Source organism: Drosophila miranda, assembly GCF_003369915.1.
Source record: "Drosophila miranda strain MSH22 chromosome Y unlocalized genomic scaffold, D.miranda_PacBio2.1 Contig_Y1_pilon, whole genome shotgun sequence".
Taxonomy (NCBI): Eukaryota; Metazoa; Arthropoda; class Insecta; order Diptera; family Drosophilidae; genus Drosophila; species Drosophila miranda.
The window spans coordinates 33,143,104-33,165,236 of record NW_022881603.1 but is presented as its reverse complement, the minus strand read 5'-3'; the positions used below and the strand labels follow the sequence as shown (position 1 = coordinate 33,165,236).

General features: G+C 44.6%; 1 protein-coding gene and 1 long non-coding RNA gene across 4 annotated transcripts; one reads left to right on the top strand and one right to left on the bottom strand.

Moving 5' to 3' along the window:
• Nucleotides 1-3,169: 3,169 nt before the first annotated feature.
• Nucleotides 3,170-3,995, bottom strand: LOC117189819. 2 transcript variants are annotated; one of them, XR_004473580.1, is made up of 3 exons: nucleotides 3,893-3,995; nucleotides 3,370-3,589; nucleotides 3,170-3,308 (listed from the first exon to the last, which is right to left on the bottom strand). It is a non-coding gene; the product is annotated as an uncharacterized LOC117189819 (long non-coding RNA). The 2 variants fall into 2 exon arrangements; XR_004473579.1 differs by having other exon boundaries at nucleotides 3,681-3,994.
• Nucleotides 3,996-6,035: 2,040 nt separating this feature from the next.
• Nucleotides 6,036-21,790, top strand: LOC108158785 (latrophilin Cirl). Of its 2 annotated transcripts, XM_033394877.1 has the most exons (13): nucleotides 6,036-6,516; nucleotides 6,654-6,718; nucleotides 6,871-6,986; nucleotides 7,251-7,440; nucleotides 7,502-8,952; nucleotides 9,025-9,252; nucleotides 9,311-9,524; nucleotides 9,593-9,833; nucleotides 17,216-17,381; nucleotides 17,453-17,682; nucleotides 17,744-17,841; nucleotides 17,911-19,623; nucleotides 19,691-21,790. In XM_033394877.1, the coding sequence occupies exons 2-13, from the start codon at nucleotides 6,702-6,704 to the stop codon at nucleotides 20,130-20,132; spliced, it is 5,106 nt and encodes a 1,701-aa protein (XP_033250768.1). In that variant the 5' UTR covers nucleotides 6,036-6,516; nucleotides 6,654-6,701; the 3' UTR covers nucleotides 20,133-21,790. The 2 variants fall into 2 exon arrangements, with proteins under 2 accessions (XP_033250768.1, XP_017146955.2); XM_017291466.2 differs by lacking the exons at nucleotides 6,036-6,516; nucleotides 6,654-6,718 and having other exon boundaries at nucleotides 6,982-7,072.
• Nucleotides 21,791-22,133: the final 343 nt, after the last annotated feature.

The window sequence follows — 22,133 nt, the reverse complement described above, 5'->3', positions numbered from 1 at the left end:
CGAGGTCGTGTCGCCCACCCTACCATGGCCATTCCAAACCGTTCGATTTAATGACGGAATGGCCCGTTTGACCGGGGCGGCCAACATGGGGAATTTGCCAGCGAAAGCAAAGTGGTAGATTAATACATTATAAAGTTTATTCACTTACTGGCTAAAACACTAACATTACCCGCAAATACCATAATATAATACCCCACATTAAAAGAGTGGCTAAATGAAATATATGTATAAAATTCCTACAAATACTTGGCTATGTGTCATACAAACGATATACTAAATAAGTCCGAAATGGACAAACTAACTTGCTTGCTGACTCCGTAATGTTACGAAACCAATTCGAGTGGGCACTTCTCCCTCTCACTCACCGACCGGCCCTAGTTCCCTTGTTTCAAGTTGTATTTATTAATAATAGAATTTAAGTCCACTCATACCTTTTCTCCAGTTTATGGCTCCATCGGCGAAAGCGCTTTCCTCGATGAATACCTAAAGCTGCTGTGGTGGAAGAACACTTAAATGGGCACAAGGTTGGGGGAAATCATATTTGCAGATCGGCGAGAGTCACGAGAAGCCACTACCGGAATCAAATCTAAATCTCTCCTAATTAACTCCGCACAGAAATCATAATTAATTACACGTTTACAAACACGAATACAATTACTCCGTCAATCCGTTGCTTCCTCTTTTTTTTCTATTCTCTTTCTCCCGACGGTTATCTATGTTTCCTTTCCACCTCCTGGGCGAACGGGAACAGCTCAAATTCTTTCCCCTGCTTCTGCAGGTGAAAGGTACGCTAAAGCAAAGAAAAAGGCCAAACGGCCAATCTCCGACGGTGCTAGATTAACACTTTCTCTCCGCCGATCTGCTCGCGACCAAGGGACGGGCCCTCCTTATCTGCCGCGTCGCGCTCGACTACTAAAGTGCCGACGCCAACGCCTCGGGAAGCTAGCCGCTTGGGGGGACCGAGCGCTCCCCAAATGTCTTCTCCCTCTGCTTCCACGCTCGCTTCTCCGATGGCTGAGCGCTTTCCAGACATTCCCAAAGGTTTAAAAGCCACTTTGTTAGGCTTGCGGCTGCTGTTGTTTGCTGGCTGGCTTCCTTGGACGATCGAATCCGCACTGCTTAACTCGATTTACTAAGCGCCAAGACTACAAATGGGACAACTCTTTTTTCTCCTTTAGCCCTTCTCTTCTCTTCCCTCAGCACTTACCCCAACCGGACTCAGCGCTATACGGCTTCTGACGACTGAATAGCCCACTCGCCTTCAACCAAGAATCTCGCAGTCGAATCTTGGATTTAGATATTTAGATTCCCTAGAGTTTTTCTCTTCACTAAATTCTTGGTTTTTCCTTTCCGTCGGACCGATACGCAACCGACTCAATTGACTTTCACGAGGGAATAGCCGATAGGGACGCCAACGTTCTGGCGGCAAATCCTCTAACAGGTCCCTGGATGCATTTTCAACAGAGATAGCCTGACGTTTTGACCTGTTACCGTCTTTTTGGTTTTCCCTTGACCTGTCGTTCGCCTGCCACTCTGAGCACTAGATGGCGCCACAAAAAAACTCAGCATTCCCTGCTACAAGCGCTACACCTTCTTCGCTAAAACCTTTTTTTTAGACTAAATCCAACAAAAGCAAGAGTTAAAAATCAACCAATCAAGTAGAAAATTGATTCATCAATCGTATAAAATTATGTGGGCATGGCTAAATGTTCTATGTAGCTGGGAATATTCGACGGAAGATCAAAAACTAGGAATTCGTTGTAAAACCCGTTTGACAACAATAATTTTCATACCCTATGGAAAAGGATATTATAAATTGAGAAAATGTTTGTCATCCCAGTATGTGTAGGTATCAGGATCGAGATATATATATAAACAAGATAATAATTGTCGGGTCAAGCAGCTTAAATATTTTAAATTATTGCCAGTGGTGCGGCCCAAAGGAAATGCATTTTGGTGTTGTCGTTTCCAATGCCCCCACTGCAAAGATCATTTGCTACCGCATATGCGCATGCAGCGGAATTCTTTCGTCTCCTTATGTCGCAATCTCTCGGACTCGGCTTAACAGCGTCCCCGAGCAGCTCTAACGCTCTCGGGCTATCATACGCTCTCGCTCGCGTCTAAGATTGCTGCATAGGGCCCGGCAATTTGGCCCGTCAGCCCTTGCATGGGCAGTCTTGAGCTAATCGTCGCAGCTATTAGACTAACATCCTCGCATCAATCGTTCGCCCCAATCATCCCCGCGATAAGTTGGTTTACATATGCAAATAAATTGTGAATTATAAACAGGCTCTCGACTTTCATTAACTTCAAATTGCAACAGTTGTTAAAAACGCTTAATAGCTAAACACTAATCATTTGTATAAATATGTCTAAAACATATAAATTTGAGAAAATTTCTTTATTAATTACGTTTTAAAAAAAGTTTGGAAAACAGGATCTTCATATTAAATTAACGAAATAGGGTATACACAGCTTGCTAAGGGGTGACATAGGCAGCCCTGATCTGTTGAGCCGCATAAACTTCACGATTCCTATTAGACTTACAGGAAATTTTATACCGTTGTTCCTTCCACTTCCACTTTTTTAAATATTTTGTTTATGCCTTGTTTTAGCCAAAATACAATAAAAGCAAGGACTCAAACTAGCCAACCTCGAAGAAAATTTATTCATCAACGGCCTAAAACTATGTGGGCAGAACTAAGAACTTAAGCTAGTAATATTCGACGGAATATTAGAATCGAGGAATATGTATGATAGAACTAGAATTCGTCAGTATATTTACGGTATATTTTCAAAAAGAGATGGTATATATTGGTATATTTCTGAGGGTCGATCATATCCCAGCAGTACTGGGAACTAGTTCGGAGGTGGTGATATCACCACTCCCTAACAGACCAGGGGTACTTTCTTTACTAACCCTTAACAATGCTTTTCATCATTTCCATTTTAAGCCGCAATGTCCTACGACATGGGGACCAGCGACACCACATCGTTTACCCCCGAACTAGTAATATGGGTACTCGTCTAGTAGCTAGTGAAAGGAGTACCCATGTAGTAGCTAGTGAAATGGGTACCCATGTAGTAGCTAGTGAAATGGGTCCCCATGAAGTAGGTTATCAATCTTCATTTCATTTCATATTTAAATTTTTATTTTATTATATATTTCATTTAAGTTTTTAAATTGACTAATTAAGGTCTGCTGTTCGCGGTGGTACTGTTTTTGAAAAAATGTTTTTTTTGCAGCTGTAGGGCCTTCCTAATCTGGACTTCAGCTGATCCAGTCCCCGTATCTACAGTTATGGCATCTATAAATATAAAATACAGATATAATAGGCATACAAAAAAACCAAAAGCATATAAGCTTACCAATCAAAACTCTAAAGAAGTTCTTTAAATTTTTCAGTGTCACTTTCCATTTGTTTCATTTTCGTCGATTGTCTCTCCTATTTCGCGGCCTTAAACTTTTTCTATTTCACTGCACGACACTGTTTCTCCGCTAACACGATTATGTTTGGCTGCATATTTGTCTTATATTTCTTTATTGAGCCTACACAAATGCCGTTTGCTATACATTTGCTTTGACTTACTGTTTAAAATTGAATAATTATAATCACTTGGACAGCCGCACTGACTTGCACAAACGCCAAACGCAAAGAACATTCCAGCAATGAAATTACCGAAAACAGAAAAGGGAAAGGAGAAGAGCAGATCAGCATCATTTGTAGCTACCTGCTCTCTTCATTTTCCTCTCATGCTTTTTCGTTTCTTCGTCTACTGGTGAGACGTTGCATCCAAACCGAACTAGTTCGGTGGCTGGTGCGCGGTGGGTTGTAGAGTATACAGAGCAACATTTTTTGTCTCTTCTTTGAGTGGTTCGGCGTTCGTTTACCATAGGGTTAGTCCGGAAAGTACCCATGTAGGAACCAGCCAAATCAGTAGTTCGGGCATGGTCAATCGCCACCGCCAGTACTAGAGGGATACTTTATCGGATTTTCTTATTTTCTTGCCACCACGTCTAGCTCACACATCTTGCAATTTTTATACTTTTCATAGTATTTTCCAGTATATTTTAAGACGCGTTATGGACTCACCCTCTTGTCCATTACACCAATGTAGAAACCGTGTAGAAATGCCACTTAAAGCTATGTCCCAGGCCACATTGAATACTTATTCGTGATCAGCACCGAATTCCTGATCGTTTGCCATCAAAATCTCACTTATTAAAAAATGTCGAAAAAAGGCATGTCAAACAGTGGATAACGGGTTTTTTCACACTGGCGCTTCCATGGGGATAATATGAAAAAAGCTACGGGCAAACGTACACATTTCCCAGTCAAGTGTCGCCTTAATTACATAAAAATGTATGTATGTATGTAGCAAATGTGAAGTTTTCGTGTAGTTACCATGTAAGGCTATTAATTTAGTGGAAATTTTTGTTGACCGGTTTTGTTTAAAGTTTATGTTATAAACAATCCAATAAAGATGAGAAGTTAAAGTTAACCAGTCTTGTAGGAAATTGATGTGATAATCGGATAAAATACTGAGTTCAGAGCTGAGGGTCTTAGATATCTGGTAATATTCAACCGAATATCAAAGCGATGGAATATGATGGAACTTGAGTACAAATAGTTCGTCAGTAGATTTACGGTATATTTTGAGATCTGTGACGTATTTGCTCTGACTGGCGCGGAGCACATTGACACTATTGTCGCCCGCGGGCGTCGCAACGTAAGGCCAAAAAAGTGTTAATTTAAATGATAATAAAGTGCTCTGCCTGCTTATGTAAAATGGACAAGTGCAGATAGCGATAAAGCATTCCCAAACATATAGAAAGGGGTCAATTTTGTGATGCTTGTGCGTGTGGTTACACGTGAGTGTGAGTGAGACAGTGTGGGGCTTCCGTGTCCCCAACGAAATGAAATTCTGTTTTGTTTGACTCATATTCAGAAACGGAACCGAACCCTGAGCGCGTCATTCGTTTTATATTGAATTATTGCTGAGCCTGAAGCTATAGGGTTTAATTTGATTGCCAGAGCCAGTCACACAATCGAATTAGTATGCGAAACCAGAAAACTATAGAAACAAATATAGACATGTCGTAATTGAAGAGCGAGAGAGGGCTGCTGTGTGTTAATTAATTAATTGCTTATACTTGACCTGGACACTAGCCAGAACAGAACCAGAAAGCAAGAATATATGTACACATGCATATGTATTGTATATGTACACCAGAAATTGGGTAAAAGGCGAAAACTAGTGCGTGTGTTTAGCTTACGTTACGTTACGTGAAACCCTCGTGTGTTAGTGTAGTTGTAGTTATGTTCTGTGCCTGTGTGTATGTGCATGTGTGAGCAAAGTTTCTCTCGGTAGCTCCTGCTTCAATTATAATTTCTTTTTATTTACTTTTAGTTCACACAGATCAGGTTTTGTTCAGCTTCATTCTTTACCCTCCAAGCGTCTACCCATCCCCTTAGCATACTTGAATGTTCTAAGGTGCAATAGCCACACATAGAGAAAGAGAGAGAGAGCGAATGAGAGAAAGAGGGAGAGGGACAAGTGGCTGCACCATGATGCAATTATACAAGGTGGTCTCGTCGGAAAAAGTTAGTCCCTTAACGTATGCTAGCAATAAGTGCGAGTGAAGGGCACATAGTATAGTGAGTGTGAGTGAGACGGTATATGTTGATGTTGATTAACCCTTAACAGGCCCGTGGGTTTTAAAATTTTAAAATAAAATGATTTTACTGATATATTAATATTTAAATTTTATGCAGCCATTAATAATTTTTCTTCATAACATAATAAGCATGCACTGACGATAAGGGACAACACGAACGAACTTCGGCTCCCGACGAGACCACCTTGTATAATTGCATCATGCTCTGTACAAATTCAAGTATACAGAATTTATCTTGAATTTTCTTCTTGAGCCACGGTTTAAAAATTAACTTATTCGAATTAGTGAGAAATAAAATTTCAAAGGCCTATTGTAAAAATATTGTGATTAAAAAATTGAAAATTGGGAATCACGTTAAATGAAAACTGCGGCTTGAGCCAGTCTACCATCACAATTTTCCAAATACAAGCCAACGTCAGCATATTTCGAGTGTCTGGAAAAACCATTAGCCAGCGAAATTAACCAGAAAGTGTTAATTAAAGTGCCAAAATGGAACTTAAAACCAAAACCCCACATAATTCTTTGATTTTAACACTGAAAATTGTGCTTGAAAATGCATATGGTGGAGCGACAAGACAGAACAAAGAAAACCATAGAAAATGGTACTCCAAGGGGCAAAGCAGCGACTGTGCAGCAGCAAAAACTTGGATACGTGCGTGCTGAGTATGTAGCATGAAGCAAGCGCACTGCCTGCAGTCGCAGCGCAGCCAGCGCCAACTTTTCTCTACATGCAACTGCATTTTGTACGTATACAAAGAAAACGGGTCTTTGTTCTGCACGACGAGGCGCAAATCGATGGCCAGCAACAACTATGTACATACAGATCATGGAGAAGGGTGTGTATTTTTAGGCTCCCTTTCTCCCATCTTTTATTTGTCTTTTTCCTGAGTGTCTATCACTGTGTCTGTGCGTGCGTGTGTGTTGTAATGGATTTCAGTAAATAATTTTCTTATGTGTGGTTTGTCTTCTGCAGATAAGACATTAGTCATTCAAGCCTGCTTTGCCATATGAGAGCTACGGAATGGAATATTATAAGAGGTAATGCATCTGAAAATAGGTCACCAAACTAGTTTTTTATAGAGAAGTTTTAGACGGGTCGATGGCATTTTCGATCTTTTCTGAAAATAGGCCAACTAATATTCAGTAATTCAATAACAATGTCTTTATATTTTTCTTTTCTCTTCTTTAAGATTTTACAAATCGAAGCTGGCAGGACTTTGTATTTATGACTACTATTCTACTTGCAACAAAGCATCCATCGCTATCGATCCACCAAAACCACAAACAGCCACTAAATATATACTAAGTATATCCCAGGCAGCGTCAAAGCGTATCATGCTAAATATCACATTATCTATCTACAATATCTGTATATTTGTATCCATATAGAGCGTAAGTGTATTTGTAGATCCATCATCTCAAAACCAAACCAAACCAAACTACAACAAATCAACGCAACGCCCAATACTTTCTCTATATGCCATATATATATATATATACTTACATATATTCTTTTGCATCCGACCAACTCTACATATGATCTTCAACTTACGAATCGTTCGATTTGCAGCTCCCAAGTACCAAACAGCCTATGCCTGCGAAGGCAAGAAACTGACCATTGAGTGCGAGCAAGGAGAGCTAATCAATCTGATACGGGCCAACTATGGACGCTTCTCGATTACCATATGCAACGATCATGGCAATGTGGAATGGAGTGTTAACTGCATGTTTCCCAAGTCCCTCACGGTTCTGAATTCAAGGTAAGTCGTAAAACTGAACTGCGTGACGGGAGCCCGTTCTCCAATCCAATTCCAATTGCAGATGTGCTCACAAGAACAGTTGCAGTGTGCTGGCGGCGACCAGCATGTTCGGGGACCCCTGTCCCGGCACACACAAATATCTCGAGGCACATTATCAGTGCGTTTCGGCGGCGCAGACGTCGACCACGACGAACAGACCCAGTCCACCGCCATGGGTGCTGAACAATGGGCCGCCAATCTTTGGCAATGGCAGCGGTCTGATACATCCGACGAATATCGGCGGCAGATATGGAGGTGCGTCTGCTCCGCCCCGTCTGCCGACGTTGCCTGGCGTGGTGGGAATCAATGGCAACGGTGGCATGTTTAATGTACCACCACCTGCCACGCCGCCGGGCAGCACAGCCACCCTGCCGGGCGGACGTCTCAAGGGAGTAGCGACCTCCACCACTACCACCAAGCATCCAGCTGGTCGTCGCGATGGTCTACCGCCGCCGCCACAGCTCCATAACCATCACACAGACGAGACCAAGCCCAGCGGCAAGGTTCCAGCTGCAAGCAATGCCACAGCACCCTCAAATACTCGCATCCTAACTGGAGTAGGAGGAGGTGGAACTGATGATGGAACGCTTCTAACCACAAAGAGCTCTCCCAATCGGACTCCGGGAACAGCGGCCAGTGGCCAATCGGTGTCAAGCAACGGAAGCGCTGTACGAACCATAAATAACATCAATCTAAATGCTGCTGGTATGGCCGGAGCCGATGACGAGACCAAGCTCTTCTGTGGTCCCACTCATGCCAGGAATCTCTTCTGGAACATGACCCGTGTGGGGGATGTGAATGTTCAGCCGTGCCCGGGCGGTGCCGCCGGCATTGCCAAATGGCGCTGTGTGCTGATGAAACGAATGCCAGATTCAAGCTTCGATGAGGACGATGAAGAAATGACTGGGACCAGCACCACGACCCCCATGCCCACCAGTGGCGACTGCCTGCACAATAGCAGCAGCTGTGAGCCGCCAGTGACCATGGCCGACAAGGTCAATCAGCGTCTGCGAAACTTTGAGCCCACCTGGCATCCACTAACTCCAGATCTAACGCAGTGTCGCAGCCTGTGGCTAAACAATCTGGAGATGCGAGTGAACCAACGAGACTCTTCTCTGAATTCCATTGCCAATGACATGTCCGAGGTTACGAGCAGCAAAACCCTCTACGGCGGGGACATGCTGGTCACCACCAAGATCATCCAAACCGTGTCCGAGAAAATGCTGCACGACAAGGAGACTTTCCCCGATCAGCGGCAGAGGGAGGCTATGATCATGGAACTCCTGCATTGTGTGGTTAAAACTGGCTCCAACTTGCTGGATGAGTCGCAGCTGTCTTCGTGGCTGGATCTCAATCCTGAGGATCAAATGCGTGTGGCCACATCCCTGCTAACAGGCTTGGAATACAATGCCTTCCTTCTGGCCGATACGATTACCAGGGAGCGCAGTGTGGTGCAAAAAGTCAAGAATATATGTAAGTAGCTTCTCTCTGGGGGATGACAATCCATCAATATTTTCATCACACAATCTCCGTCTCTCTCTGTAGTGCTCTCGGTCCGAGTTTTGGAAACGAAAACAATCCAATCCAGCGTGGTCTTCCCGGACTCTGATCAGTGGCCTATCAGCTCTGACCGCATCGAATTGCCCCGAGCTGCACTCATTGAGAATAGCGAAGGCGGCCTGGTGCGTATTGTATTTGCCGCCTTTGATCGCCTGGAGTCCATACTGAAGCCCAGCTATGATCACTTTGACCTGAAGAGCTCTCGCAGCTATGGTAAGTCCCAAAGTAACTCCGAATATAATACAAGTGAATAATCAAATATTTGCCTTAGTGCGCAACACAGTGACCATAGTGACCAACGATAGCGATGCTAGTGCGGGGGATCTGCAGCAGCGCTTGCGCATATTAAACAGCAAGGTGATCTCGGCCAGTTTGGGCAAGGGCCGACATATACAGCTCTCGCAACCCATTACCCTGACGCTAAAGCATTTGAAAACGGAGAATGTGACCAATCCCACCTGTGTGTTCTGGAATTATATTGATCAGTGAGTGTCCAAAGTATTTGTAGGTTGTGTGTTCATTTGATATTCAACAATTGCTTTCTCTTGTGTAGTGCCTGGTCTGCCAACGGTTGCAGCTTGGAGTCAACCAATCGCACGCACAGCGTCTGCAGCTGCAATCATCTGACCAACTTCGCCATACTCATGGATGTGGTGGATGAGCATCAGCACTCACTGTTCACAATGTTCGATGGGAATATGCGCATCTTTATCTACATCAGCATCGCCATCTGTGTGGTCTTTATAGTTATTGCACTGCTGACATTGAAGATTTTCAATGGGGTATTTGTCAAGGTAAGAAACGCCACAAGTACGTTGCCCCATCAGCGGGCGGGCAGCAGGCGCCAGCAGAATAATATTCGCGATCAGACACACGAGTCCTTGACCTTGACCACGCCCAGCAGCCAGACGAATGTCGCCCCACCAAGTCACACCAATACAAACTTTATTCAACACAATTCCATTCGCAACTCACATCGCAACAACTTGAATTACAATGTCCAACAGCAGCAACAGCAACAGCAGCACCAGCAACAAGTTGTGGCAGCTGCTGCTGCTGCTGTGGTGCTGTCCAACCAGCCCCAACGAGCCATGCAAATGAATAACCTAAATCTGAATCTTCACCATCATGGCCAGCAAACGGCGGCGGCTGCAGCAGCTGCTGCTTCGATTGCTGCTGCACTGCAGCAGCATGTTGCCCAGGCCAACAATCCTGTGTCCAGCAATAATCTGAACATTAGCCACAACTATCTGCAAGCCAGGCAGCAGCAGCAGCATCAGCACCAGATGCAGCAGCAGGCACAGCAGCAGCAACAGCACCCACACCGCAACCACAATCTGAATGTGGACGGCAACGTCATGGACAACACGAACATTATAATCAGGCCAATATTGATGATTTACAATATAAGTGGTGGTGGTGGTGAAAAAGAAGAGAAGCAAGCATAAACCGTAGGCTAGGCTAGGCTCTCTATTCGTAGATATATGCATGTATGTATTTATGATCAAGAGACACATGTGATATAATGCTTAAGTATCTCAAATTATTCTAAAACGTATGCTCTGAGACAAACTAATTCAATCATAAGACTCGGAAGCTGCGCAGGAAAGCGATTAGGATTTACGAATTAATCCAGATTTCTGTTCGCTTGACAGCATCAGCTTTCACTTGAAGACTTTCCCAGTTCAGTTATATGTAGTTCTATATCGTAGTAATTTGTCATAGTCTAAGTTTAGTGTCCTTTTTCCGAAGCCTCCATAAATTTTTGAGGTAATTATACCCGATACTCAAAATGAGTATTGGGGTATATTAGATTTGTGGTAAAAGTGGATGTGTGTAACGTCCAGAAGGAATCGTTTCCGACCACATAAAGTATATATATTCTTGGTCAGCATCAATAGCCGAGTCGATTGAGCCATGTCTGTCTGTCCGTCTGTCCGTCCGTCCGTCTGTCCGTCCCCTTCAGCGCCTAGTGCTCAAAGACTATAAGATCTAGAGCAACGATGTTTTGTATCCAGACTTCTGTGATATGTCACTGCTACAAAAATATTTCAAAACTTCGCCCCGCCCACTTCCGTCCCCACAAAGGACGAAAATTTTTAAAGATACGATAAAGCCAAAAACGCAGAATCGTAGAGGATGACTATATGTTCTAGAGTGTAAAATCTCAACCAGATCGTATAATTATTATAGCCAGAATCAAGAAAACAATTTCATTCTTTCTCGCTCTGTCTCTCTCTAACACACAGGTTTCATGGTCGGCTTTGCCAATTGCAAAATATGAGTTCAAGGATCTCAGAACCTATAAGAGCCAGAGCAACCAAATTTGGTATCCACACTCCTGTGATATCAGACCTTGGCCGTCTCGTGTCCAAATTTCGCCACACCCCCTTTCGCCCCCGCAAAGGACGAAAATCTGGGGCATCCACAAGTCTCAGAGACTATTAAGGCTAGAGTAACCAAATTTGGTATCCGCACTTCTGTTAGATCTCACTATAAAACGTATATCTCAGAATTTCGCCCCACCCCCTTCCGCCCCCACAAAGGACAAAAATCTGTTGCATCCACAATATTGCAGATTCGAGAAAACTAAAAACACAGAATCATAGATAATGACCATATCTATCAGACTGCTGAATCTGGATCAGATCGGATCATTTTTATACCCAAAAGGAACAAATCAATTTGCACTGGCTACGCAGCACCAGACGTCACGCTCAGACTGATTTTCTGTCTCTCTCGCACGCACTCTTTGTCGTGTCGTTTAATATTAGCTGCGTCTGCCGGAGGAGAGCCATACTGACTAAGTATCGGGGATAACTGTAGAGTTGCGGTGTCCGCAGCAACTCACAACGTTCCCCCTCGTTTTAAATTGATGTCTGTGTTCACTTACCCAAACGATTAATATCATCATCTGTTAGCATGTTTTATTTAATTACAATAATTATCTATCCTTTTGAGTGTATTCCTAATCCCGTTGTGTGCATTTTCATTGTCTAACAAATTAAACCTAGACATCGTAACCTCTTTCGTATCTTTCGTAGTGATCAGACGTGTTTTTGTTTTGCGCTCCGCATTTTTTCCTTTTGTTTTGAAGAAACAGCCGGTCTTTTCCTAACGAAATTCTAAATTTACTTCCTAACCAGACAACAATCTGGAAACCTATTCTATTACGCGAGTGCATGCCTTTTGATTTGTGTTAAAACATTATTTAACTTTTTATTTTTCGGCGTCGGCTTGTGCTTGTGTTTGTGTTGTTGCAGTGAGTGAGTACGCATTACATTGCATTGCAGTCCGCTCTCGTCTGGTAGCTTTTGTTGTTTTATCCCTCTCTCGCTATCACCTCAACTTCAATAACTGTTCTTTCTCTCTCGCTCTTTAAACTTTCTGAGCAATAGCGCTCTCTGCTTAGTATCTCTCGCTATAACCGCTCTCCTCTCTGCTCTCTTTTTTTTACCAATTCCGCTTTGAGCGTTGTCTGGCACATTGGTCTGATACCAATTTGTTTTGCAAATAATAGTATATATATAAATAAATAATAAAATAAAATGGAATACGCTGTGGTCTGTGCCAAAAAAAGCTGTAAGAAGCAGATCACCCACGATCAGCCGAATGTCCCCTGCTGGCTCTGCGACAGCGTAGTGCACGCAAAATGCGCTGGATTTTCTGGCCTCGTGAGTGATGCTATAGCCAAACGTAATGGCTTGCATTACAGTTGCGAGGCATGCCGTGCGGTGGAGAAAGACATGGTGGCTTTCATGAGGCAGACGCGGAGTGGCTTTAAGGAGCTGACCGTTGGTTTTAAAAACCAATACGATCGGCTCCTAGCCATGGAGGCTCAGTTTAGCGGTTTAAAACTGCTGAATGAGTCTCCGAGGCGCAAAAAGGTCACTCCGCGGGATCTGCAATTGCCAACCGTCACTCAGCCGTGCGCCGCCGAAAAACTGACTCCGACCACTCCAAGTGTGCAGCAGTTGATCTCGTTTGCCACTCCAAGGGCAACGACAGCTGCTGGCGACGCAGATTCGGTAGCCGAATTCATCGCCTCGGAGAATGTGCAGCCAAGTACGTCTGCAGCGTCCGTGTCCGTGGTGTCCGCAAGTTCGCTAGTTGTCCCGTCTATACCGATCCCACCAGTAAATAGACGTTCCGGACCTCCGGATATTGCCACCACAGGTACTAGGCCTGTGGTGACTAAACCACTGGTGGGAGTCCCACCAAAACGACAAGTTTTTGTTTCACGGCTGGCCCCTGACCTCACATCTAATGATGTAATTGCTTTTATTCAAAGCAAAATAAAAGCCGTGGGTTTAAAGGTGGAGAAATTTAACTTCTCTTATGCCAGGGAGATAGCCTCGTTTAAGATAAGCATCTCCCCAACTCAATTTGACACCATTTGCTCCGCCAAATTTTTGGCCGGAGCATTTGGTGGTGAAGGAGTTTAAGGCTAAGAAGAAGAATAGGCCCCCCATATCCCTTCCAAACCTTTCCAGTGTGCCACCCTCAACCTCAACCTCAACTTCCTCTTCCTCAACTTCCCGTCTTGCTTCCACCTTTCCAAAAAACTAACTTCTCTTTTAGTAACCTATCAGAATGTAAGAGGCTTGCGTAGTAAGCTCAGCATTCTTTTCCGGGATAGTGTTGCATTTGCTTCCCACGTTATTGTGTTTACTGAAACCTGGTTAAAGCCGGACATTCTTAGTTCCGAGGTTTTGGCAGGTCGGTACACAACTTTTAGAAAGGACCGTTCGTCTCGACGGGTAGGGGGGGTTCTAATTGCAGTGGACTCTTACTTCACGTCGGAACACTTCACAGTCCAAGTTCAACAGGAACTGGATTTCCTGTGTGTAAAACTGATTCTTCCCGCTTTCGCTATATTCATTACTTGCTCGTATATCCCACCTTCTTCGGATATTTCAATTTATGAGCAGCACTTGTCCGCTTTAACCGCTGTTTCTTCCTCGCTATCTGATAAAGATCGTATGATAGTTCTTGGTGACTTCAACTTGCCAGGAACTGTTTGGTCTTCGGTAAACGAGTCTAGTATCCTAGTGCCCATGTCACGACATGACTTTGTTGACGGCTTGCTTGACCTATCCCTGTCTCAAGTCAACCATGTGAATAATTCCTTGGGTCGATTGCTTGATCTGTGCTTTGTATCGGATCCGACCATAGTGTTGTTAACCCGAGCCCTTCCGCTCACTATACCTGAAGACGCCTACCACCCTACTTTCGAGGTGTCGCTAGATATAGGACCAACTGTATTGGATCGGTCGAGTAGGCTGCCCGAACGTGTCCGCTGCTTTCGTAAAGCCGAGTTTGCGAAGCTTAATAACCTCATTAGGGATTTTGATTGGTCCGCTTTGTACTTGTGCACTGATATCATAAAAGGCACAAACATTTTTTACAATGCTCTTGGCACATTTTTCGATTCTTGTGTCCCGCTTTCTTGTCCGACTAGATCTGGAAAACCCCCTTGGTTTACCAAAGAGTTATCCAGTCTAAAAAACTTAAAATCAAGACTTTATAAAAAATTTCAAGAAGTGGGTTCTCCTACTTCTCACTCTCGCTATGTATTAGCTCGGTCAAACTTTTCAGTTCTTAATGCTCAATGCTATAAGAACTACCTATCTCGATGCAGGATACGTTTTTCTCAGGACCCTAAACAGTTTTACAGCTTCGTAAACAGTAAGCGTAGAACGTCCGCACACCCATCCTCGCTATCATTTTGTAATACGTCGGCAAATAATGATCAGGCAATTGCCGATCTTTTTGCCCAATTCTTCCAAACCACCTATTCTGAGGAAAGCTACTCTGGTCATCCGTACCCATACGGTTTACCGAGGTCGAACGGCATTTTCAGTCCCTTGTTAAATGAATGTTCCCTACTTCATGATCTTCGACTAGTTAAGCCGGTGTTTTCACCGGGTCCAAACGGGGTTCCAGGTTGTGTACTCAGGTACTGCGCCGAGGCTCTGTGTGGACCTTTGCTTAAACTATTCACCCTATCCATTGATTCTTCTTGCTTCCCCCCGATCTGGAAGGAATCGTTTATAATTCCTCTCCATAAAAAAGGTAGCAAGTCTGATGCAAAAAATTATAGAGGTATAGCAAAGTTATCCGCTATTCCTAAAATGTTTGAGAGGGTTTTAACTCCGCACTTGCAACATCTCTGCAAGTCACTTATATCTCCAACTCAGCATGGATTTATAAGGCGGCGATCAACCACCACGAACTTGTTAGAGTTTACCTCTTTCATTATTAAAGGCTTTCATGGTAACTTACAGACGGATGTTATTTACACCGACTTTAGTAAAGCATTCGACTCTGTAAACCATTCCCTTTTAGCGCATAAACTTGACCTTTTAGGGTTTCCGCCCAACCTCCTGAGATGGATTTCTAGCTATCTTTGTTCTAGGTCTCAAAGAGTCCTCTTCAAAAACTCCCTCTCTTTCCCAGTAAAGGTTTCTTCGGGAGTACCACAAGGCAGCCATCTAGGCCCCTTACTCTTCACACTCTTTATTAATGACTTACCTTCAGTATTAACATACTCTCGAGTACTTATGTATGCGGATGATGTTAAACTCTGTGTCCAGTACAAGGACATTTCATTTCATTCTCGCTTGCAATCCGATCTCAATAACTTTCAGTCATGGTGTTGTGCAAACTTGTTACACCTTAATGCCTCGAAATGCAAAGTTATGACATTTCATCGTTCTAGCCCTTTGTTGGCTCCTTACACCCTATTTGGTGGTTCTCTTGAGAGAATTACCCTGGTGGATGATCTGGGTGTTATGTTAGACCCCAAGTTAAAGTTTTCCGAACACATTTCCACCATGGTAAATAAGGCCATGAGCGTGCTTGGGTTTATAAAGAGGTGGTCAAAGGAATTTGACGACCCCTATATAACAAAGACTCTCTATACCTCGCTTGTTCGTCCGATCTTAGAATACGGCTCCTGTGTATGGTGCCCTCAGTACAAAGTACACCAGGACCGTATAGAATCAGTACAGAAAAACTCTTTACTCTTTGCTCTGCGGGGCCTTAACTGGGATGCGGGTGTAAGACTCCCATCTTACTCTAGTAGACTACTATTAGTAAACCTCCCATCCTTAGTTAACCGTAGAAAAATGCTTGGTGTGATATTTATGCACAACTTGATCAGGGGTGACATAGACAGCCCTGATCTGTTGAGCCGCATAAACTTCACGATTCCTATTAGACTGACTAGAAATTTTATACCGTTGTTCCTTCCACTTTGTAGATCGAATTATTCCTTGCATGAACCGTTTAGGGTCTTATGCTCGGATTATAATTCCCTCTACCATATTATATCCACCACTAATTCTCTTCCTCTTATTAAATTATTAATCCTTACACACCTTTCTATTAATTAGTAACTGTAGTGGTATTTGTACTTTGATTGCATGCTTAGTTTCTTAGTAAGTTTAGTACTAATTTTCCTCGAATGTTAGTCTAATAGCTATCTTTCTTGCATGTTCGCGTTTGGTTCGGCTACGCACCGCGCGTCATGCGGCAGCGCCCCTCGGTCGGTTGGGCGGGAGGAGGGCTGCGTTTTGCCTGGGATCCGCGCGTAACAGCCTTCTGCTGGTGTCACACGGGCCACTTGACGGTGCAGTAACTGCATCGCCTCTTGAAAGATGCAGTCATTGCATGTCAACGTCCACATCGTACCATTGATATAATTCCTTTATTCATTTCCAATTTTCTTTTGTATGTATTTAATTAATAAAATATACAAATGTTGCTAATTTTGTCCTGTAAAACTTGCATTTTGGTTGTTTGTTTATTTGATTATCTTTTAGTTTTTCGTTTGTACATACATATGTATCTTCCATTTTGTTTTTCTTGTTTCGTGTCTTGTTCTATATCTTACTTTATGCGCTATATTTTCTTTATTAGTCTTATTAATTTTACATAGTTTTTCTTTTTTTTTTTTACATTTCACCACCAACCACCAAAATTATTGTAAATCAAATACTAAACTAAGTTTGAGCATCGAATTTTTAAACGCAGTCAATTTATGATGTTCTTTAGGGAGGGGTGAGGGGCATTCCTCTTTCTATTTCTTCTTCTGCCTGGCCTGCTCGCAGCTTGGAATCCAACACCCAAAACTTATCCCCATTTTCTACTCTATTTCTTCTCGATATTCTAGTCTGCACGCATCTCGATTTATATCAACATTTATATTTGCTTACTGGCCATTGAGCTGCTCTTTCTACTGGGCATTGAACAGACCGAAACAAGCATCTTCTGTGGTTTCATAACCGTTTTCCTCCACTGTGCCATACTCTCTGGCACCTCCTGGTTCTGCTACGAAGGTAAGCACACCGCTTCTGCCACTCTATGTAAAGAAATTCCCACAGCTTTAACATCCTATCCACACCTGTAGCCTTCCATTCGTACTCCACTCTCACTTCGGACGAGCTGCTCCTGGAGGTGGATCAGACACCGAAAGTGAACTGCTATTACCTGCTGTCCTATGGCTTGTCGTTGAGCGTGGTGGCCATATCGCTGGTCATCAATCCCAGCACTTACACCCAAAACGATTATTGCGTCCTTATGGAGGCCAATGCTGTGTTCTATGCCACCTTTGTTGTTCCAGTGCTTATCTTCTTTATGGTAAGCTCCCATAAAAACCATCTTGGAAAAACCCAATCAATACCGCCAATAATCTTCTCAGGCTGCCATTGGATACACCTTCCTCTCCTGGATTATCATGTGCCGCAAGAGTCGGACCGGATTGAAGACCAAAGAGCACACACGCCTTGCCACTGTTCGGTAAGATCTCTCACACTTTCCGTCGATAACCGATGGGATAATCTTTTGGTGCTGTCTCCTTGATTGCAGCTTCGACATACGTTGCTCGTTTGTGTTCTTCCTGCTGCTCAGCGCTGTTTGGTGCTCAGCCTATTTCTACTTGCGCGGAGCTAAAATGGATGAGGACGTGACCGGCATCTATGGATATAACTTCATCTGTTTCAACACCCTCTTGGGACTCTATATCTTTGTGTTCCATTGCATCCAGAATGAGAAAATTCGCCGAGAGTATCGCAAATATGTGCGACAGCACGCATGGCTTCCCAAGTGTCTGCGTTGCTCCAACACCTCAATTTCTTCAGGTATAGTGGCCGGAGGTGGTACTGGACTTGGTGGCACCAACGCTGGAACGCTATGCAGCGTTTCGACTGCAAAGAAATCCAAACTACCGCTGGGGAAAAATGATGACGCCCACGACGAGCAGCAGCAGCAGCAGCATATGTCGGCTACCGAAGATGCCATCATGGGCGCCAGTTCCGATTGTGAGCTCAACGAAGCCCAGCAGAGACGCACATTAAAGAGCGGACTAATAAAGGGCACCCTGCAGCCATCTCAGTCTCTTGGCGGTCATGTAGTGCTGGAAAGGGGAAATACTTTGCGCTCCACCGGTCATGCATCGCCAACGAGCTCGGCAGGATCTACTCACCTGATATTCGCCCACAAGCAGCAGCAGCAACAGCCACCTTTGGGGGAGGCCTATTACCACCAACCGGACTACTACAGCTGGAAGCAGACGGCTGGCGGGATGAAGGCCCAAAGGGAGTACTACAACAACGCTGGGGCAGCAACATCCTCTCCGCAGCAGGCCCATGAGGTGTTCTACTGGACGCAAAAGCCAAACAGCCAGCATGGCAAGAAAAAGAGGGGTGGCGTAGGAGCTATTCCGGCCTCTCCGAGTGGTTCCCTGCACAGCCGGGCCACTGCAGCCTCCCAAGTGCTGTTCTATCCATCGTACAAGAAGACCAAGCCAGGACAACAAGCACATCCGCACTATGCAGAGGCCCTGGACCCACCACAGCCACCAAACGCTGCTGCCTATTATCAACAGCAGCAGCAGCAACTCTCCTCCGATGAGGAGCAGGCCGAGCAGCATGCTCATCTGTTGCACTTGCAGCATCAGCAACAACAGCAGCAGCAGCGACGAGCTGGTGGCCAGCAACAGCTCCCTGCTCCGCCGCCGCACATGGCGCAGTACCAGCAGGAGTTCATGCAGCGTCAATATATAAATAAGCATTCCAACTGTGATCTGGGCGATGCCTACTATAATCAAGGCAGTGTCGGCGGAGCGGATGGCGGGCCTGTGTACGAGGAGATACTCAGTAATCGCAACTCTGATGTCCAGCACTACGAAGTGAGTGACTTTGATGTGGATGAGGTCTATAACAACAGCGTGGGCACCGGCGTTTTTAACAACATGCGTGCGGCAGTGGCTGCTGGCGGTAGGCGCTATGGTGGCAGTCTAAGTGGAGGTAGTGTCTCATCCCGAAACCAACAGCAGCAGCAGCATTCGCTGGCGCAGCCAATATCTGCGAGACGTTGCACTGCCGCCGAGGACGACGACGAGGATGAGGATGATGAAGAGACAACTGCCGCAGAGCAACTGCACGATGGCGTCTGTGATGAGGAGGAGGAAGACGAAGAAAGCGATATGGAGGATGATTCGCACGGGTTACCACCCCAAAGTGCTGAGCGAATGCGTCGATTAATGGCTCTACAGGATGAGGACTTTAAACGGCGGTTTCAGTAAGTTACTAACGCAAAGATCGAATTCAGGGTAAAAGGCGACAAGTAAATTTCAATCCTACTTTAGGCGTCAGCAGCGCAAGCATGAAGCGCCCGTTGATTATGGAACGCAAACCCCCGGAACAGTGCAAGCAGCAATAGGAGGAGCGCACCCAGAACACAATGGTACGGTTTTTGGGGTTAGCGGCGGCGTTGGTGAGGGCTCCATGCGGGGCGCGCTTAGGCAACAGCAGCAACAGCATGCCAAGTCACCGAGCGCCTGTTTGGCGGTAAACGAGCTATTTGGTCACGGCAACGCCGGACCACCGCTGCCACCTGCCAATCAGACGCCTGCACAGAAGCGGCAACAGCTTCAGAAACTATCACCGCAGTCCACAACATCATCGTCGTCGCATATATCACAAATTAACCCCCATCCGCATCCCCCTCACCATCAACAGCGTCATCTATCGGCCATGCTGGATGATAACAACACGGTGCGCTGCTACCTTGAGCCGCTTGCAAAGTAGGGCAAGCCACTGGATACCCGGAACAGTCTTAGGCAAAAATTGTAGCTTAGTGTCTCTAGCTATACCTAGTATTAGTCGTTAGTCGAAAATATGGAGCATTGTGTGAAACAACATGCTGTCATACTATACGTGCATACGGGATTCTAGAATCCCAAAACAAATGTGTGAAACAACATGCTGTCATACTATACGTGCATACGGGATTCTAGAATCCCAAAACTTTATGAATGTATATGTAATAACTCAAATCTAGACCATAGGCCAACAACAGAAGACACATAGAAAAACACACGAAGACCAGACCCAACACACGAAGCAATGCAAGCTTTACCTAAATATAGGAGGGACTTGATTTGTCTGTCCTTCAACTTGCATGCATTTTATACCAACTTGGAAATCGATCTATTATGAGATATAAATGTATGTACTATATGTATAATGTATTGTAATACATGTCAGCACATGCCATTTTAAGTAGATTATCAAAACCCAAATATATATATGAATGTGTATGTATAAGATCTGAGAACTGTAAATGTACATTATCTATTGACTGCTGGCGGATTATGTTTTATGTATTTTGTAAGGAATCAATTGTTTATTTGATTTGCCGCTGATTATTACACCTCTGAACCAAATATTCCTTCCAATTACGAAGCAAATGTTAAACTATTTTGAGCGGAATTCTAATGCCATTTTTTTGTTGCATCTGTATTTATTTTATGTTTTATGCGATCCAGAGCGAAGCATTTCAAGTGTACATTTTCATTGTAAGAGGCTTGTAGCTGAGGGCGTAAACTAAATTGACCGCCAACGGCGTTGTATGGGCAGCCAAAGTCTCGCTGCTACAGGGGGTTTTGGAGTCAGGGGCTCTTAAACGGTGCTCTGAAAGGTTGGCTCCCTCTGGGGGTGAGTTAACGCTGATGGCAGGTGAAGAGAAAGAGGAGAAAGCGATGACATTCGAACGTCATCCAGCGGATCCGACCGGTCTCATAGTGGATGGGAGCGTGTCCATCTTCCTTTTGGAATTTGGATGTCGAGCGACCAACATCGCCCCGAACAGGCTCAGCAAAAATCATTAATGAAAAAGTTCCAAAGTCAAGAAAAGAATATTGTCAAAGTGCGAGTGGTATCCAGCAGCAGCAAAGCAAAAGTCGCGGGACTACGATAACTGAAGCTAGGTCGGCCACTGGAGCCAAGATTGACGGGTAAGAGGAACAAAAAGTGGGTTACCACAGATCTTTCGGGGCCGAATACGTTAGACGGTTCTTTCTCCCTGCACTAGATTTGGCGCCTAGCAATTTGGGCTGGCGAAGCAGCGGCGCTCCAAGCAGCTGATCTGTCGCAGCACAGAGCGAGGGAGCAGAGACGCAGAAAAAATTCAGAGAGGCTCGACCTTCGCGGGCAGCCGGATCGACGTCGGTGAGGCGGCGGCCACAAAGCGGGACGGTCGATAATCCGCGATAGCGGAAAGTTTAGCACCGGCGAAATACGAACGGAGAAAAAGGAGGAAAATAGCGCAAATCCTACCTAAACGTGCCGTATGGCAAATACAGTTAACAAGGCCCAATTAAGATCCGCAGCACATAGGGAAGGAAAGAGTTAGTGTGTTGTTGGAGTTCAATACTCAGAGCTGCAAGGGTAATGCCCCAAAAAAATAAAGAGGGCGAGCGGAGCCAAAGGTGATGCGCGCATAGGCAGAGAGTGAAAGCGGGGGAGAGAGAGAACACGAAAGCAGCAAAGGCAGAGCCCAATAGGAGAGCGAGCGAGCTATAAAAACGCTCGCCAGCAACGGAGCCGAAGGGGGCTGGCGATAAGGCGAGAGAAGTAACATAAGTTAATATAAGAGTAAGCAGAATAGTACCGAGCAGCAGAACAGCTATTTAAGTTTACATACATATACATAAAAAAAGAAATGCAGAAATGAAGAACAGCAGTGAGGGAGCATGGAGTAGGAAAAGAAGGGCAAGAGGAAGAGTGAATATGAAACTAAAACAACCA

Excerpts from the sequence above, each read along its gene's own strand:
- LOC108158785 (XM_033394877.1), top strand. Across the intron at positions 9,253-9,310 it reads GAAGAGCTCTCGCAGCTATG|TGCGCAACACAGTGACCATA; the intron begins GTAAGTCCCAAA and ends TATTTGCCTTAG. Across the intron at positions 17,683-17,743 it reads CAGTGCTTATCTTCTTTATG|GCTGCCATTGGATACACCTT; the intron begins GTAAGCTCCCAT and ends TAATCTTCTCAG.